Source organism: Ornithorhynchus anatinus, chromosome 5 (genome assembly GCF_004115215.2).
Source record: "Ornithorhynchus anatinus isolate Pmale09 chromosome 5, mOrnAna1.pri.v4, whole genome shotgun sequence".
Classification (NCBI taxonomy): domain Eukaryota; kingdom Metazoa; phylum Chordata; class Mammalia; order Monotremata; family Ornithorhynchidae; genus Ornithorhynchus; species Ornithorhynchus anatinus.
This window is the reverse complement of record NC_041732.1, coordinates 18,268,199-18,287,135: the sequence shown is the minus strand read 5'-3', so window position 1 is coordinate 18,287,135 and position 18,937 is coordinate 18,268,199. Positions and strand designations below refer to the sequence as shown.

Sequence of the window (18,937 nt, the reverse complement as noted above, 5' to 3'; positions counted from 1 at the left end):
GTGGACAGGAGACAGGGAGATCCTCAAGAGGCTGATATGGTAGTCAGGGCAGAAGAAGCAGTATGGAAAAGTGAACAGAGCACGGGCCTGTGAATGAGGTGGTCACGGGTTCTAATCTCAGCTCCACCACTTGTCTGCTCTGTGACCTTGGGCCAGTCTCTTCACTTCTCTGGGCCTCAGTTACCACATCTCTTGAAATGGGGATTGAGACCGTGAGCCCCACGTGGGACGGGGACTGTGTTCAACCCGATTTGCTTATGTCCACCCCAGTGCTGACACAGAGTAGGAGCTTAACAAATCCCTCAATTATTTTAATTAGGTAGGTGGGGATCATTGAGCCACGACTGTGTTTAGGGGTACCCGATAAGGGAACTGGGGCCCAGAGAAGTGATGTGACTTTCCCCAGGTCACACAGCCGACAAGTGGCGGAGCCAGGATTAGAGCCCTTCTGACTGTCAGACCTGGGTAGGGCAGAAAGCCAACGGCCAGGGTCCCCTGGGATTACAATTTGGGGAGGGCGTTTTCCCTAATTTCCCAACGACCCTTTTCCCACCGTTAAATCCATTAACGCCGCGGAGATTGTGGTCAAGTAAAAATGCCCACGTCACAAAAGGAAGGTGATGGCAGACCCCGTCATCGAATGCCATGATTAGGTGGTTATTTCCCAGCCCGCCAGGGTGTGGCTCAGACTAGAGAAAACATTCCTCAAAGCAGAAGTCGCCTGTCTGGAAGCAGGAAGGGGAGGCGTCCAGGTCCAGGGCAGCTGGCTCCCCGATCACCCTGACTCACCGTGGTGCCCCGGCAGGGCGGACAATGAATGACTCTCCCGGGAAAGGACCCAGGTGTCCTGCCGTCTGGCCTTGCCTTGTCCCGGCTGACTCGGTTCCCGGCCAAGGAGGGAGGGAGGAAACGGTATTAGGTGGAAGAGTTGGCTCCAACCCCAAGAGAAGCAGCGTGGCCTAGTGGATAAAGCACAGGCCCTGAAGGTAAAAGGCCCTGGGGTTCTAATCCTGGCTCTTACGCCGGTCAGCTGTGTGACCTTGGGCAAGTCACGTCACTTCTCTGGGCCTCAGTTCCCTCATCTATAAAGTGGTGATGAAGACTGGGAGCCCCCTGTGGGACAGGGGACTGTGTCCAACCTGATTAGCTTGTGTCCACCCCGGCGCTTAGTACAGGGAGAAGTACTGTACTGTACTTAGTAGTGAGAAGCAGCGTGGCTCAGCGGAAGGAGCACGGGCTTGGGAGTCAGAGGTCTTGGGTTCTAATCCCGCCGCTGCCACTTGTCAGCTGTGCGACTTTGGGCAAGGCACTTAATTTCCCTGTGCCTCAGTTCCCTCGTGTAAGATGGGGATGAAGACTGCGAGCCCCACGTGGGACAACGTGATTACCTTGTATCTCTCCTAGAGCTTAGAGCGGTGCCTGGCACATAGTAAGCGCTTAACAAATACCATTTTGAAAAAGGAAACAAAACCAAAACCACTGGGTGCCTGGAAGGAAGCGAGAGCAGGTCACATCCTCAGGGCCCCTGATCCGGGCTCGGCCGGAGCAGAGCGAAACGACGGGGAGGCGGCGAGCACACCGTTGGCCTCAGAAATCCTCCCCTCCCCCAAGTTAGTGGCAGGAAGGGGTCATCCTCTAGTCCGTAAGCTAGCGGAGGGCAGGGAACCTGTCTACCGCCTCTGTTCTATCGCTCTCTCCCGAGCGCTGAGAACAGTGTTCTGTGCAGTCAGCCCTCAGTAAATGCCACTAATTGATTATTTCTATTCACGGCTGTCTCCCCCCTCTAGACCGAAAGCTTGTCGTGGGCAGGAAACGAGTCTACCAACTCTGTTCTTTTGCCCTCTCTCAAGGCTTCTATTATCCTCTCCCAAGTGACACGGAAATTCGTGAAGCGTTCAGTATTTTTCCCCCAAACCAGCACGCCTCCCCCGGCTTCAAAGCCCTACTGAAAGCTCACCTCCTCCAGGAGGCCTTCCCAGACTGAGCCCCCCTTTTCTCTACTCCTCCTCCCCTCCCCGTCGCCCCGACTCCCTCCCTCTGCTCTACCCCCTCCCCCTCCCCACAGCACTGGTGTACATTTGTACATACTTATTTTTATATTAATGTTGTCTGTATATCTATAATTGTATGTATTTATATTGATGCTATTGATGCCTGTCTACTTTTTTGTTTTATCTATCGCGCCCCCCCCCCCCAAGACTGTGAGCCCGTCTCTATTTGTTGCCAAATTGTACTTTCCAAGTGCTTAGTACAGTGCTCTGCACAGAGCGCTCAATAAATGCGATTGAGTGAGTGAATCAAAGTGCTTAGTTCAGCGCTCTGCACACCATTAAGTGCTCAGTAAATACGATTGATTGGGTGTCCCTTGAAGGACAGGGAGTGAGGGTGAGGTGTCGAGGTGGAGTGGGGGCCGTGAGGAGTCAGCACAAGCCCCCTACTCTGCTAGGGTGGGAGGGGAGCAGCGTGGTCTAGTGGCTAGAGCACGGGCCCGGGATTCAGAAGGTCCTGGGTTCTAATCCTGGCTCCCCCACTTGTCTGCTGGGTGACGTTGGGTGAGTTGCTTCACTTCTCTGGGCCTCAGCGACCTCATTTGTAAAATAGGGGTGAAGACCGTGAGCACCACGTGGGACAGGGACGTGGTTATCCTGTATCTACCCCAGAACTTTGTACAGCGCCTAGCACATAGTAAGCTCGTTGTGGTCAGGGAATGTGTCTGTTTATTGTTGTATCATACTCTCCCCAGTGCTTATTACGGTGCTTTGCACACAGGGCTCACTCAGTAAATATGATCAAGTGAAACATAGTAAACGCTTAACAAATACTATTTCCAAAAAAAAAAAGAGGGGGAGGAAGTCGATGATGGCAGTTCTACTGACCTCCTCTATCTCCATTTCCAACCTCCCGCCCCTCCCAGCCCCCGCAGAGGGGAGTTAGGGGGCGGCGGGGAGGGGAATCTAGCCTGCAGCACCGGAGAGCCGGGCTGGGAATCCTGTTAATTGAAGGCCGAAAAAAGCACCGATTTTTGCCTCTAGTGCCCGTCATAAAAAAGAGAAAATTGCAGGCTTGCGTGCGGTGCCTGGTATTGGCAGAAATGTTTTGAAGCCCATTCAGAAGGCCCGTGCCTTATCTGCACACACTTTATGGCCTGCCACTGATTGAAAGTGTCAGCGGACCTGCGTTTGTTCGCTCCTGCTCCTTCTCATTTGCTCCTACCTCATTTCACAGACTCTCCCCTCTCTCCTCCAAATGACCTCAACCTTCCCGCTCCTGCCCCTCCGTTCCCGGGAATCGAGTTTTTGCCGTTTTTGGTGCGATTTCAGGATCCGTTACATCGCTGCCCTTCCCCTCTGCGAGTACCAGGGGAAGAAAGGAGCCTTCCATTTCCGTCTCAAAAAGCAACCCGGAAAACCGGAACGGAAAAGTCGAGAGGGGAGATGAATTTTGAAATGAATTAATATTTAACTAAGCCTTGATGTGCGGTAAGCGCATGATGGGGGTCTCTATAAATCACCGACAGCAGTTCCTGAGGGTTAACGTAGGCTTTGGCCGGCACTTGAGCACTCCGGCAGATGGAGAGGACGGGGGCTATGCTCTCGAGGAGTCACAGTCTCAGAATTATGAAAAAATAACCACATTTCAAGACTGTACTTCAGCCCACTTGGGAGTAGAGCAAACAATTCAGATCGGTTCTGATTTGAATACCTCGTGTCTACCGTAGTGCATAACACTAGAAGCAGCGAGGCTCAGTGGAAAGAGCCCGGGCTTGGGAGTCGGAGGTCGTGGGTTCCAATCCCGGCTCCGCCACTTGTCTGCCGTGTGACCTTGGGCAAGCTGCTTAACTTCTCTGGGCCTCAGTTACCTCATCTGTAAAATGGGGATTAAGGCTGTGAGCCCCACGTGGCACAATCTGACTGTCTTGTATCTACCCCCGTGCTTAGAAAAGTGCTTGGCACCTGGTAAGCGTTTAACAAATGCCATCGTTATTACTAATGGGATTAAGGAGCCGCCAATTGGAACCAAGAGTTTACGGTGGCGAAACGTGAACGTGTCATCTGAGCTAAATTCAGTTGCATCTGCATGGACACCTCGGAGCTCCCCGAGGCATCGCCCACTCTAGACCCTAACCTCTCTAAGAGAAGAGAACGTGTCCGCCTATTCTGTCGTAATGTATTCTCCCAAGCGCTTAAAAGAGTGCTCTACACCAAGTAAGCACTCAGTAAATACCATGGATTGGTCACCTGCCCTCCTGCCACTCACTCAGGCTCTGAACCCGGGCCCGTCAGCCCAGGAAACACAGGCCGAGAGAAAGAAATCCATCGCCCACCGGCAGAGGTGCTCCGAGAGGTCACCTCCTGAACTGCCGCTTCTCGCTTAGCCCCCGACTCGGACCCCAAGCCGTCCATGAGCTCATGCTTCTCCAGATAAGAATAGTTATGGTATGTGTTAAAGCGCCTACTATGTGCCCGGCACCGTTCTGAGCGCTGGCCTTGTTTCGAGGGAGTCAGGTTGGACGCAGTCTTCATCCCCATTTTCCAGATGAGGTAACTGAGGCCCAGAAAAGGGAAGTGACTTGCCCAAGGTCACGCTGAAGACAGATGGCAGAGCAGGGATTAGAACCTTCGTCCTCTGACTCCCAAGCCCGTGCCCTGGCCACTAGGTCCAGATGCCAAGCTCAGCGGGTGGACCGGACTCTGCGGACCTGGAAGGACCCTGGGCTGTTCGAAGACCTCCACCACCCTTGAATCACCTCATCCCTGTCATCTTCTCTCCCCGGCTCCCCAAACCAACCATTTTCAGCACCCTCCGGGACCTCCCTCATTCTTGAATCGCCTCATCCCTGACGTTCTCTCGATTCCCAGCCCCCTCCGGGACCTCCGCCACCCTCCAACCGCCTCATCCCTGCCATCCTCTTTCCTCAGCTCTCCAAACCAACCATTCCCAGCTCCTTCCAGTCACTCCCATCCAAACCCACCCTAATCTCCCAGCCCACAACGTCCTTGCGAAGGAGGAGTGGCATGTGGACCCTTGCTTAATTTTGGACAAACTCTACTTCTCTGCAGTCTCACATTTCCTCCTGCCTCCCATGTGTCTTTATGAGGATGTCCCTCTTTTTTTTTCTTCATGGTATTTGTTAAGCACTTACTATGTACCGGGCATTGTACTGAGCGCTGAGATAGAGTCCACATGGGGCTCTCAGACTTAATCCCCACTTCACAGATGCGGGGACTGAGGCCCCAGAGAAGTGAAATGACTTGCCCGAGGTCACCCAGCGGCCAAGCGGTGGAGCCGGGATTAGAACCCAGGTCCTTCTGACTCCCAGCCCCGGGCTCTAGCCACGAGGCCACGTTGCTTCTCAACACCCCTCCATCTCAGTACGTCCATAACTGAGTCCCTCATCTTCCCTCTCCTCCACCGTCGCAGTCGACAACACCACCGTCCTCCCCATCTAGACCGTCAGGTCGTTGTGGGCAGGGAACGGGTCTGCCGACTCTGTCTTCTCGTACTCTCCCAAGCGCTGAGTAGAGGGCCCGACACACAGCAAGCGTTTAGTAAATACCACTGATTTGACTGATCTCTGAAACCCTCAATTTTGGCATGACTCCCTCTCTCTCTGCCCTCTCCTCATCAAGCCAAAACTGGGGACCATTGGCTTCTCAAAGTCCTGTCAGTTCTCGTTGTTCTTCCTACCCACTCACTCTCCCCACTCTCCCTCAGCTTGTGCCCTTCCTTCCTCTCGAGCTAACTTCCTCACGGTGCCCCGTTCTCCCCCCTCCCCTTGCTCACGCCCTCCCCGCTGCCGGGAACTCCCTCCCCCTTCTCATTTGCCAAGCCCTGACTCTTGCCATTTTCAAAGCCCTTTTGGAGACCTTCCCCAATTAGTTTCCAATCCACCTGCTTATATTCCCACCTCTTGCCTGTTCGGTCCTTCTGAGCCACCTCAGCCCGTGAATATTTGAGAAACAACAGGGCTTTAGTGGCTAGAGCCCGGGCCTGGGAGTCAGTAGGACCTGGCTTCTAATCCCGCCTCTGCCACTCATCTGTTGCGTGACCTTGGACAAGTCATTTCACTTCTCCAGGCCTCTGTTCCCTCATCTGCAAAATGGGGATTCGATACCTCTGCTCCCACCTACTTAAACTGTGAGCCCCCGTGGAGGACCTGATTGCCTCGTATCTTAACGCTTAGTACCATGCGAAGGGGACAGAAGACTTGGTTTCTGCCACGTGTCTGCTATGTGACCTTGGGCAAGTCTTGTCCCTTCTCTGTGCCTCGGTTCCTTCATCTGAAATTGGGGATTAAGACTGTGAGCCCAAGTGGGACAGGGACTGTGCCCGACCTGATTACCTTGTATCTACCCCAGGGCTTAAAACAGTGTTTGGCACATAGTCCGTGCTTAACAAGTGCTGCAATTATTATCCGTGTTATTTTATTATTTCAGTTCTTAGTACATTGCTTGGCGTATGGTAAGTGCTTAACAAATACTGCAGTTTTAATCAGTATTATTATTACAGTTTTTAGTGCATAGAAAGCACTTAAATGCTATTATCACGGTCATTATTGTCACTGCCATCTTGGGGCCCTTCCAATATGTGTTGAAAAGTCAGCGGTAAAGGAGAGTTTGGGGGAATTTATCATTCGAAGCGGTAAACGTTGTACTTGGTCGTCACTGAGATGTCCCGTGTGTATTTGTGCAGCGAAGACATGAAGGCCGCGACAAACCCCGAAGAAAGAGAAACGAGGCGAAAGAAGGAAGAAAATGTGACTTTCACTCCTCTCACAGTGGTGATATTCGTGGTCATCTGTTGTGTGATGCTGGTCTTACTTTATTTCTTCTACAAATGGTTGGGTAAGGAAAAGGATCCTCCACTCCCCTTCCCACTTCTGCCCTCCTCCCATCCTCCCCCTGCCTTGATCTACCGCATCCTATGGGGAAACTCTGGGAAAAATCGTTTCCTCCTTGGATTTTCCCCCCCGGGCTCATCAGCTAACCTGGGTTAGTGATGCCGAGTTAGATTAAAAAGACCGGCGGCGTCTGGGAGACGTGCAGCTGAACACACCCTTTCTTGGGCGGCCGGGGAGAAGAGCGGTTGGATCACCTAGCAGGTGACTTCCCGCAGGCGGGCGGGAATAACCCAAGGCCCAGAGCGGCGGTCTTCCTTAAAGTTTCCCCGAAGACCCCTTCCAGGGTAGTGAAAGAGGAGGTTCCCGAGTGATTTTCTGCTCTGCGGATGTTTCACGCAGATGCCGACTGTAGCGGTGACACCTCCCCGCCCCCCCGCCTCCGGGCCGAGGCTCCCTCCCCTTCTGAAACCCACGGGGCCAACTGGATAGAGCCCGGAGTCGGGAGGACCTGGTTCGAGTCCCGCCTCCGCCCCTTGTCTGCTGGGTGACCTTGGGCAAGTTGCTTCACTTCTCTGGGCCTCAGTTCCCTCATCTGGAAATGGGGATGAAGACTTGTGAGCCCCATATGGGAAAGGGACTGTGTCCGATCTGACTGGTTTGTGTCTTCTCCAGCACATAGTACGGGGCCTGGCACATAGTAATCACTTAACAATACCTTTTTTTTTAAAAAAAAAAAAAGGGAGGTGCTTGAGAGGAGGATGATGATGACAAAGAGGGCCGGGGAAGTCTCTGACCTGATTATCTCTCCTCTAGACTGTGAGCTAGTTGTGGGTTGGGGATGTGTCTGTTTCAAGTTACTCGTTCCTATGTGCTTCCTATGTGCCCAAGCACTGTACTAAGCACTGAGGTAGATAGAAGGTTTTGGAGACCATCCCCGTCCCACAGGGGGCTCACAGTCTACCATCTCTGTTGTACTGTACTCTTCCAAGCGCTTAGTAGAGTGCTCTGCACACACTAAGCGCTCAGTAGATTCCACTGATTGAGTGACCCTACTTATCTCAACTGGGAAACAGCATGGTCTAATGGTTAGAGCACGGGCCTGGGAGACCGAGGACCTGGGTTCTACTACCGGCTCTGCCTCGTACGTGCCGTGTGATCTTGGGCAAGTCTCTTAATTTGTCCGTGCCTCAATTCCCTCATCTGTAAAAGGAGGATTAAATCTTATCCCCTCCTACTAAAACTATGAGCCCCAGGTGAGACAGCATCTGTGTCCAAATTGATTAACTTGTATCTACCCTGGTGCTTAGATCAGTGTTTAGCACATAATAAGTGCTTAATACATACCGCTATCATCATCATCAATCCCCATTTTACAGATGAGGTAACTGAGGCCCAAAGAAGTGAAGTGTCTTGTCCTAGGTCACCCGGCAGACAAGTGGCGGAGCCGGGATTATTCAGTCATTCATTCAGTCGTATTTATCGAGCGCTTGAGCGAGCCCAATACAGCAGAGTTGGGAGACACGTCCTCTGCCCACAGTGAGAACTATCAAGGGCTTGGGAGTCAGGAGGATCTGTTGCCGAATTGTACATTCCAAGTGCTCAGTAGAGTGCTCTGCGCATAGTAAGCGCTCAGTGAATGCATTGATGGTGATGATGAAGGCAGTGGAGCGGGGGGGTCTGTCAAAGCCTCGGGGGGCTAGGGGATAGAGAGTGGAGACTGCTATTGCAATGTGACGTGAAGAATCCTCATCCCTGGTTTTCTGGGTAGGAGTCTCTTTGCCCCTTTGAACTCTGAGAAGATGGTGGAGAAAGACCAGATTTCTCTTTCGCCACCCAATCAGGAACAAGTCGGGGTGGTTTTATAGTAAAGGAGAAAACCACTTTACACATACATAGAGAAGATCACTGGAAGCATTTAGCTTTATCCCTCCCCTCAGAGCAATGTCCAGTCTTCATTTCCATACTATGCCGTTTCCAATTTTAGAGGGATACCGATTGATAATAACTGGTATTTGTGAAGCACTTACTGTGTGCCAGGCACTGTACTAAGCGCTGGCCTGGATACAAGCAAGTGGGGTTGGACACAGTCCTTATCCCACATGGGGCTCACAGTTTCAATCCCTGTGTCTGCTGTTTCCCCATCACTTCTGTCCTTTCCTCCTCCACGTCGTGACTCAGTTTCCTGTTCCTCCCTCCAGTGTACGTGATCATATCCGTTTTCTGCCTGGCATCCGCCATGAGCCTGTACAACTGCCTTGCTGCATTAATTAGAAAAGTACCGTTTGGACGATGCAGGTATGTTTTAGCAGGGCAGTCCTGACGGCTGTCAGGTCGATTGAAAGATTTCAAACGCGGAGCTTTCCAAAGATGACACGTTGTATGATCGTAATATAAAAGTCCCTGGGGTTCTAGCAGACTGCTCCTGTCTAAAAGAGCCATCAAGATGATGAAGTTAGTTGGGTTAATGTTATTTCTCAGTGTTTTGATTTTCTTATAACTTAGCGAGCGCTTGGAGCCTGAAAAAGTAACCAGGTTTCCGATGGAGGTAATATGCCTGTGACTTTTTTGCCAATAACCAGAGTTCTCTTAAGAACATTTGGCCGACGCTGGACTCGCATCATAAAGTCTAAGATGCATTTTTCAAGCACTGTCCATATCAGCAAGGTTGGGGTGGGTTACAAACGAGTTGCAGTTGGAGGCGTTTGGCTTTGCTGAACCTGGATCTGACTTGTGTATAAGTTGTTTCGCCTATAACTTCCAACTTGTGCTGTTTGCCTTCCGACAGTTTAGTGAGGCTGAATTTGAATGGAGAACTTTCTGGTGAAGACTGTTTTAAAGTCATTCATTTGCCTTTCTAATTTCTTAGATGTTGCCGTTCCAGCTAAACCACATCTCTCTCGCTTTTTTTTTTTTTTAAAGAATTCCATGCTGCAACAAACACCTTGAAGTGAGGCTTATTATTCTTGCTGGAATTTGCATAGCTCTAGCTGTAGTTTGGGCTGTGTTTCGGAATGAAAACAGGTAGGTGAAATCCATTTTTAGTGTAAGTCGCCCATAAATCCCTCAATCGCTCATTTATTGCTCAAGGGTTTAGGGTAGCAATTCCAGAGCCCTGTAACTTTCTCTGAAGTCTATCAGTTTGGAACTATAGTCCCTGGATTCCAACTTTGTAAACCGACTCTCTGTTAACGGTCTATCCCGTAGCCTAAGATTATTCTACACCTGACGATTTGACTCTTTGGGGCCAACTTGGGGAAGTTGAGAACTGGGCCCTTCGTGTGGAAGGGAACTGAATTTTAGTCGCAAGTCTGACTCTGTTTTCTTCTCTAGTCCTTTTGGAACGTAGTTTGTCTATCCCTGGATATCTTCGGCACTTGCAGTGAACTCTCAGGGAAAGTTATACTCTAATTTATTTTAATGTCCATCTTCCCCACTAGATTGTAAGCTCCTTGTGGGTAGGGATCGTGTTTACCTGCTCTACTGTACTATAAACTCTCCCAAGCGTTTCATACTCTGCCCTCTGCAGAGTAAGCGCTCAATCAGTCGGCGGTCTTTATTGAGCTCTTACTTTGTGCTGAGCACTGTACTAAGCCCTGGGGAGAGTACAGTACAACAGAGCCAGTAGACACGTTCCCTGGCCCCCCACAACCAGCATACACCTGCATCTCTTTGTCCCAGCGCTTACAACAGTGCTTTGCACGTAGTAAGCGCTTAAGAAATGCCGTTATTATTATTCTCAAGGAGTCCAGTTGTCCGTATTACTTCTACTTTTCCTTTTTTAACCAGGGTAAATCTTTTTTTTTTTTATTAAAAAGTCTGTAGGTTGTCAAATTACCAAATCCCAGCGTTTAGGACACTTGCCTAGCCACGGCCCGTTCTATGTATTGAGAACCATTTTTAATATCGCGATTGCTCAACACGGGATTTTTTTTTCCTCTTTATTTCAGGTGGGCTTGGATATTACAAGACATCTTGGGCATCGCATTCTGCCTCAATTTCATTAAAACCCTGAAAATGCCCAACTTTAAGGTAGAGTATGTTGCTTTTTAATCTCACTGTTTCAGGCTACCCACAGAGGAAGGATGTGGCTTTTATTCGGTCCCTTTAAAGGCCATGAGGGATCGACTGCGTTTATCGGCTAAAATTACAAATAGGACCCAAAAAACATGCCCACTATATGCTTACCAGCTGTTGATTTGCGCTGTCATCGTTCCTTCTTTGCGTGGGTTTGGAAATGCCTTTAATTTTGGCTTTTTTTTTTTTTTCACAGTCATGCGTGATTCTGCTAGGCCTTCTCCTCATCTATGATGTGTTTTTCGTTTTCATAACACCATTCATCACAAAGGTACGGCCCCGATCTTTCGACCCAGGGGAAAGGTGCTGAATCCAGCCCGTGGCTAGTTCACGTTTTCGGTTGCTGCCTGCCCCCAGATGTAAATGCTTAATGGTAATAATAATGATGATAATAATTATGGTACAAGTTAAGCGCTTGCTGTGTGCCAAGCACTGTTGTAAGCGCTGGGGTAAGAGGCACGTTAATCAGGTTGGACCCAGTCCCTGTCCCACCTGGGGCTGCCAGTCGAAGTAGGAGGGAGTAGGATTAAATCCCCATTTTGCAGATATGGTAACTGAGGCCCGGAGAAGCGAGGTGATTTGCCCAAGGTAACACAGTGGGCTCGTGGCAGAGCCAGGATTAGAACCCAGCTCCTCCACCTCCCAGGCCTGTGCTCTTTCCACTGGGCCGTGAAGGGCATTTCTCTGAGTCCTGCAGATGGGCTGGGGGAAATCCTTATTGTTTGAATTTCCCCGCTCTTTTAATCTCTTCAGGCCTACGGCATTTGTTCCATGTTTTTTAGAAAAATGATCTCTTTTGGGGTAATCAAGGGTACAATCTACAGTTCACCAGTTCGTCTCCAACTCCCCCACTGAGGGAAATGAAAAGGAAAAACTGGAATTTTTTTGGTCTGTTTTTTTTTAACTGGTATTTAAGTGCTTACTTTGTGCCAGGCACTATCCTAAGCGCTGGAGCGGATGCAAGCTAATCGGGTTGGGTACAGTCCGTGTCCTATGTGACAGGTGAGGGAACTGAGGCCCAGAGAAGTGAAGTGACTTGCTCAAGATCACCCAGAAGATAAGGGACGGAAGGGGGATTAGAACCCAGGTCCTCTGACTCCCAGGCCCATGTTCTCTCCACGAGTCCACGCTGCTTCTCTAAGGCCCTTCACCGCCTCTTTGCCCCACTCCTTTCTCCCCAACTTTGCTGCTTCTCCCCACTCTACCTCTCCCCTGCTAGGCCTCATTTTCTCAGACTAACGCCACGCCTCGCGCCTCATCTTCTCCCGCTGCCTCCTCGCTCCAGCCACCGGCCGTCACGCGTCCGGCCCTCGGCCCCTCACTTCCATCGACCCGTCGTTTCTGAAACGGCACAAAAATCGGCAGAGACCAAGCTCCCACGGAGAATTGGGATAGAGCGGAAGCGTGGGCGGGCACTGCCAGCAGGCGCCCAGGCTCCTTTGATCCGCACCACATGGTACCGTCAAAGGAACTCCTCCGTCAGCTCCACGCGACGACGGTGCTTTTGATTCTGCCGACCGGCAGCCCGTAAAGGTGCAGGGTTAACGCTTCGGGTTGTGATTTCAAATTGTGATTTCTTCCCGGCCAGAAGGTTTGGTGACCCCGCGTAATTTCTTTCGGACTCTGAGCTTAGCCTGTCTTCATCTGTTCGGCTGAGAAGCAGCGTAGTGAAAAGAGCCGGGGCCCAGGAGTCGAACGGACCTGGCTTCTAATTCCGGCTCCGCCACCGTCTGCTGCGTGACCTTGGGCTCGGGAAAACTGCTCAGCTCAGGGACATTCTGGTGATCCTCAGATAGCCGTTTCAGCTGCTAAATAAGAAAGAAACCCTAGCGGGTTTCTCCCTTCGTCTGTGGGGTCTATGCGAGAAGGACGTCTCCTTCTGACAAATCCGTTTTATTGGAATCACCGTGTCCTAGTGGAAAGAGCCCGGGCCTGGGAGTCGGAGGACCTCGGTTTTAATCCCCGCTACGCCACCTGTCTCCTGGGTGTGTGACCTTGGGCAAGACACTTGATTTACCTGGGTCTCCATCCCCTAGTCTGCAGAGCAGGGATTCGGTCGCTGTTCTCCCTCCTACTCGGACGGGGAGCCCTATTTGGGATCTGATGATCTACCCCAGCGTTCCCTCACCTGTGAAATGGGGGTGAAAACTGTGAGCCCCACATGGGACGTAGACCGTGTCCAACCTGTCTCGTATCTACTCCGGCGCTTAAGCAGTGCCTGGCACACAGTAAGCACTTAAATACCGTTTCTTGAAAAAAGATTATCATTGCGAGCCGACAGTAGCGCACTCCCACTCCGGGGTTCCTCCCTATAGAGATTATCGATCTTAAACGGTGCCTGTCGGATCACTAAATGACTCTCATCTTTCGTGTGCTTCGACTGTTAGAACGGTGAGAGTATCATGGTTGAAGTCGCAGCTGGACCTTTCGGAAACAGCGAAAAGGTAGGAATGGGCTTCATCTAGGCTGACGTTTCCTTTGGGGACGTACGTGCACAGTCGGTAGTATTGTCTTTCCACGTGGTGCATATCGAGGCGTAATTTTTTTTTTGTTGTCGTTCTCACAAATACAGCCACTTTTTCCTAGTTACTTTAACTATTAAATCCCTATTGACTTGGGTTTCATCCTAGAATGATGGAAACTTGGTGGAGGCCACTGCTCAACCCTCAGCTTCCCATGAGAAAGTAAGGATTGTGTTTCCGATACGTTCACTGGATTTTTTTTTTAAATCACACCCTCTAAGGCGAAGCCTTTCTTTGGGGGAAAACCTTGATGTCAAAAGGTTCCAAAAAGCGACTTGGTCATTTTGGGGGTCTGAGGCTAGATAGCGGGAATATCGGATCTGTTACTGTTATCCCCCGTTGGCTATGATGTTTCCGAAGCTACACATCCGAGCCTTCGTGAGCTCTCTAGTTATTCTCCGTGGGTGTGTTTGTGTGCGTGTCGGTGTGTCTGCACGTAATTTGTGTCCTCTGATTTCAAATGCCTTGCGGTGTCCATCGATTGGTTAAAAATGCTAGCGTTCAGTGTCAGCCCATCTTCTCCCGAACGACGTGCCTGAAAGAGTCAGATGGGGCTGATGTTGGGCTTTTGTCTTTCAGTTACCCGTGGTCATTAGGGTTCCAAGGCTGATGTTCTCAGCGCAAACCCTGTGTGTCATTCCCTTTTCGTTACTGGGTTTTGGAGACATCATCGTGCCAGGTAAGCAGACGTCTCTCCTTGCCCGTTCGCGTGCCGACCATTTCGAGCCCCCGGGCGGGCATCACCCACCACCCACCCCGGCCTGGGTGATCATTCTCTGGGCCTCAGTTCCCTCATCTGTAAAAAGGGGATTAAGACCGCGAGCACCTCACGGGACGTGGATTGTGTCTGACTTTGTATCACCCTCAGCGCTTAATACAGTGCATGCACACAGTCAGCGTTTAACAGAATGCCATAAAAAAGTAAAAAAGTTTAAAAAAAAAAAATGAAGAAACAGCCTGGCCTAGTGGATAGAGAATGGGCCTGGGAGTCGGAAGGACCTGGGTTCTAATCCTGGCTTCTCCACTTGTCTTCTCTGTGACACTGGCCAAATCACTTCACTTCTCTGGACCCCAGTTTCCTCATCTGGAAAATGGGGATTAAGACTGGGAGCCCCTTGTGGGAAGGAGACTGGGTCCAACCTGATGAGCTCCTATCCACACCAGTGCATAGTACAGTGCCCGGCAGAGAGAAAGCGTTTAACAAATAGCTCCCCTCCTGCCCCGCCAAAAAAAAGGTTTGGGCTGTAAAAAAACATGGCAAGGGCTCTCCCCTGTTGGGCAAACCTGATGTATGATTTTCTCTCACTTTACAGCTTTCAGAATAAACAACCTAAACCAGAAGGAAAGGTTAAGGTTTTGGGGGGTTTTTTGTGGGTTTTTTTTTTTTACTCACCCAGACACTGAGATTAGTCAAACTGACAATAAGGTGAATTGGTTTCTTGGACCAGTTAAAATAATAAGAGAAAACAGGATCTGCTTGTAGGTTTTTTTTTTTTCCCTTCCAATAAAGTGGACTAAAATGCACAAATTACTAAACCCTCTTCAAAGAAATAAAGAACCAAAAATGTTTTTAATAAGATGTGGAAATCCTAAACCTTTGTTGGAGGAAATCCGTTTCCACGCATTTGTATTTGGGTAGAGTTGACATTGAGTCGGCGGGTGACTTTTTAATTAAACTAAAATCCTCTTTAATGCCTGTAGGAAGGCAAAACACGCCCTTTCATCACGAGGTATGGGTAGGTGATTGGTTTCTATAAATAAAAGTCAATTTAAACTCTAGTAGTTGTAGGTGAGTTGAGTCTAAGCGATCCTGCCTAGAAGTAATTTAATCCCGTGACCCTTTAAGTATAAATCCAAAGAACTTTGGAAAAGGGCTATTGAAAGTACACACCACGATCTCCCTTGCAACGCCCGAACTTGTGTGTTCTCAAAAAACTCATTTGGAGTTATGTGGGTTTTTTTTGATCGTTGTTGTTTTTAAGGGTTGTTGGTTGCCTATTGTCGGAGATTTGATGTTCAGACTGGTTCTTCTTCGATCTACTACGTGTCCTGCACAGTTGGTAAATGGTTTGACTTTTACCCTGTCCTGCTCTGTGTGTCTTACTAAACCTGCTGAAGAATGAATTGTTTGTTGCTTGAATTAACCGGTTAGTTCCCGGACGTAGCTTTTTTATAGCCCTCTCTGGGAAGGGATGGGAGGCGGTTCTCCAAAGAACCGATCAGAGTAACGTGGGAATTGTAAAAAGACGCTGAACTCGTAAAGTCTGGAAGTCATTTGGACTGCAAGCTCGTCATGGGCAGGAAATATGCCTGTTCTGTCGTTACATCGTACTCAGGGAAGCAGCGGGGCCTCGTGGAAAGACCATGGGCCTGGGAGTCAAAGGACCTGGGTTCTAATCCTAGATCTGCCCAATGTTCATTCAATTCACTTATATTTAATGAGCGCTTACTGTTTGCGGAGCACTGTACTAAGCACTTGGGAAGAGTACAATATAACAATAAACAGACACAGTCCTTGCCCACAACGAGTTTACAGTCTATATGTCTGCTGCGTGACCATGGGCAAGTCACTTAACTTCTCTGTGCCTCAGTTACCCCATCTGTAAAATGGGGATAATAATGATGATGGTGTGTGTTAAGCGCTTACTATGTGCCAAGCACTGTTCTAAGCGCTGGGGTAGAGAGAGGGTAATCAGGTTGTCCCACGTGGGGCTCACAGTCTTAATCCCCATTTTACAGATCGGGGAACAGAGGCACAAAGAAGTGAAGTGACTTACCCAGGATCACACAGCAGACAAGTGGCGGAGCCGGGATTAGAACCCATGACCTCTGACTCCCAAGCCTATGCTCTTTCCACTGAGCCACGCTGCTTCTTGTATGAGGATGAAGACTGTGGGCCCAACGTGGGACAGGGACTCTGTCCAACCCGATTAGCTTGCATCTACCCCAGTGCTCGGCACGTAGTACGTGCTTAACAAATTCCAAAATAATGACGACAATCGTCATCATCATCATTATTATTGTTATTACCCTCCCTAACACTCTGTACACAGCAAGCACTCAATAAATAGGATGGATAGATTGAGGGATGGATTGATGTCAGCCGCGGCTCCGCCTCGGGAGCGGGAAGGACTTCCCTGACGGTGTCCGGTGCTCTGCCTTTTGCAGCGTACGCCCTGGGCATGGTGCTGACCTTCGTGGTTCTGGCCCTGATGAAGAAAGGTCAGCCGGCCCTGCTCTACCTGGTTCCCTGCACTCTCCTCACTGCATCGTTCGTGGCCTGGAGACGCAAGGAAATGAAGAAGTTCTGGAAAGGGAGCAACTACCAGGTACTTAGATTCGTAAGCTGGGAAGTCACGGGCCTCGCTGTCCTAACCACCGACTGGTCCGGATAGCGCATTTCGCTGCTATTTTGTTGTGGTCTTTCTTCCTTCAGGCACCTTTGCCTAGCTTTTAAACCCCCTCGGGTTGACTCAGCCCAACCATCCCGCCTCCCGTTGAAACCTGGGTTCTGATCCTTCCTCCGTCTTCAAGGTCTGCTGGGTGACGTCGAGCAAGTCGCTTCACTTCCCTGGGCCTCGGTTACCTCATATGGTAAATGGGGGTTAAGCCCGGGAACCTCAGGTGGGACAGGGATAGGGTTCAACTTGATGAGCTTCAGCTTGTTGTGGGCAGGGAACGTGTCTGTTCATTGTTGATTTGTACTCTCTCGAGCGCTTAGTACAATGCTCTGCACACAGTAAGCGCTCAAGAAATACGATTGAATGAATGAATCTACCCCAGCCTGGCACATAGTGAGTGCCTAACGGATACCGTAAGGAAAAAAAAGCCCACAATGAGCCCAAAACATTTTAGAGATCTTTTCTCCTCTACCTTGGCCCAAGATGACTTGGTCCATTTGACCGCATGCAACCTTAAGATTAGAAGGGTCTTGGGCTGCCGGTGAGTCGGTGGGCGAAGAGGAGAGGATCACGTCAAAAAGATAGAAGTATTTATTACTGTGATCTGGAGTTCGTTGGGCCTCAGGACCAAAACATCGGCCCTCTGGAGCGGGGGACGACAACCCAGCTCCCTGTTGGACCTGGCCAAGACCAGACCAAAATGTCAGCCCCTGAGCTGCAAAGCCCCAGGCCTTCCAAGACCCCGCCCAAGCCGGGTTCAGAGCTAGGGTTCAGAGCCCTAGAAACCCCCGCATCAGTCTTCCCTTTAAGTCTTCACATCCGACAGCCTTCAAAGCTTTATTGAAAGCCAGTCTCTTAGGAGAGGTCTTCCCCAATTAAGTCACTCCCACTCCCTTCTGCATCTCCCCGCCCTTGGATTTGCGCCCTCTGTTCACGCCTCCCTCAGCCCAGCGGCCCAGATCCGTAATCTATTTATATTAATGCCCTCCGGGATCTTCTGAGAGGCAAGGCGCTTGTCAACCACCTCTGTTGAGCTCTCCCAAGCCCTTAGTACAGTGCTCTGCACACAGTGAGCGCTCCATAAATACCACTGATTGATTGAAGTCAACAGGATCTGGTTGACGGAGGCGGAGAGAGGGAAACAAAGGAAACCCCTGGAGTTACGAAGACGCGTGCTAACTCGGCCCTCCCCAAAATTAAAACCTACACCTCTCCTGGGTGCGTTTGCTGTTCTGGTGGTTTAGTGGTGGGATGTCATAAACGAATAGCTCTTCTCTTCCTTATGCTGATAAACTTTCTATAGGTTCTCCAGCCAGGATCTTTATCCTTAACGATACCACCTTTAAAACTTATTTTAAGTTGCCGTCGGTGGAAACGCCTGCATTCCGATTACCGGTTCTTTGGGTCGGTTTTGCTCGACTCTTTTAAGTATATCGTTCAGTAATAATTGCGGTGTTTGTTAAGCGCTTACTAGGTGCCAGGGACTGAACTGAGTATTGAGGTAGATACAAGCCATTCAGGTAGGACGCGGTTCCCATCTCATTTTGGGCTCGCAGTCTTAATCCCCGTGTGTCGGGTGAGGTAACTGAGGGACAGAGCAATCAAGTGACTTGCCTAAGGTCACACAGCAGTCAAATGCCTGAGTTGGGATTAACCCAAGGCCTCTGACTACCGGGGCCATGCTCGATTCACTAGGCCACGCAGCTTAATCATTGGTATTGGTATTTATTGAATGCTTCCTGTGGGCAGAGCACAGAAAAAGCTCTTGGGAAAAGACAGTGCGATAGAGTCAGTAGGCTTGATCCCTGCCCAAGAGGAGCTTCTTGGTCTGCAGAGGTTGACAGGCGATAAAAGAAGTTTCGGAAAGGGGAAATTGAAGCGGATTTAAAGCAGTGATAATAAAACCGATTCAAAGCCAGAATGGCCAGGGATCTGCCGGAAAAGACAGTCTGGCCGATTCCACTCTGGGTTCCCCGGCCAGTAACGGGCAACCTCCGGGACTGACGGGGAAGGGTCAACTGGACCACTAGGCAAAAGCCTCTCCGAAGGTCCCAGAGCCTCGAAGGAGTCCAGCCAAGCCGCATGCGGGCAAAGAGCAC

At 50.2% G+C, this 18,937-nt stretch overlaps 1 protein-coding gene across 1 annotated transcript in view; it reads left to right on the top strand.

Moving 5' to 3' along the window:
• The window catches only part of SPPL2A (signal peptide peptidase like 2A), a 61,145-nt gene that overhangs the window by 24,796 nt on the left and 17,412 nt on the right, over positions 1-18,937 (top strand). The window contains exons 6-14 of the mRNA XM_029064744.2: positions 6,694-6,845; positions 9,040-9,136; positions 9,761-9,862; positions 10,789-10,870; positions 11,112-11,186; positions 13,303-13,359; positions 14,017-14,116; positions 15,420-15,497; positions 16,606-16,766. Of these exons, the coding sequence (XP_028920577.1) occupies positions 6,694-6,845; positions 9,040-9,136; positions 9,761-9,862; positions 10,789-10,870; positions 11,112-11,186; positions 13,303-13,359; positions 14,017-14,116; positions 15,420-15,497; positions 16,606-16,766 (904 nt within the window). The remainder of the gene's footprint in view (positions 1-6,693; positions 6,846-9,039; positions 9,137-9,760; positions 9,863-10,788; positions 10,871-11,111; positions 11,187-13,302; positions 13,360-14,016; positions 14,117-15,419; positions 15,498-16,605; positions 16,767-18,937) is intronic.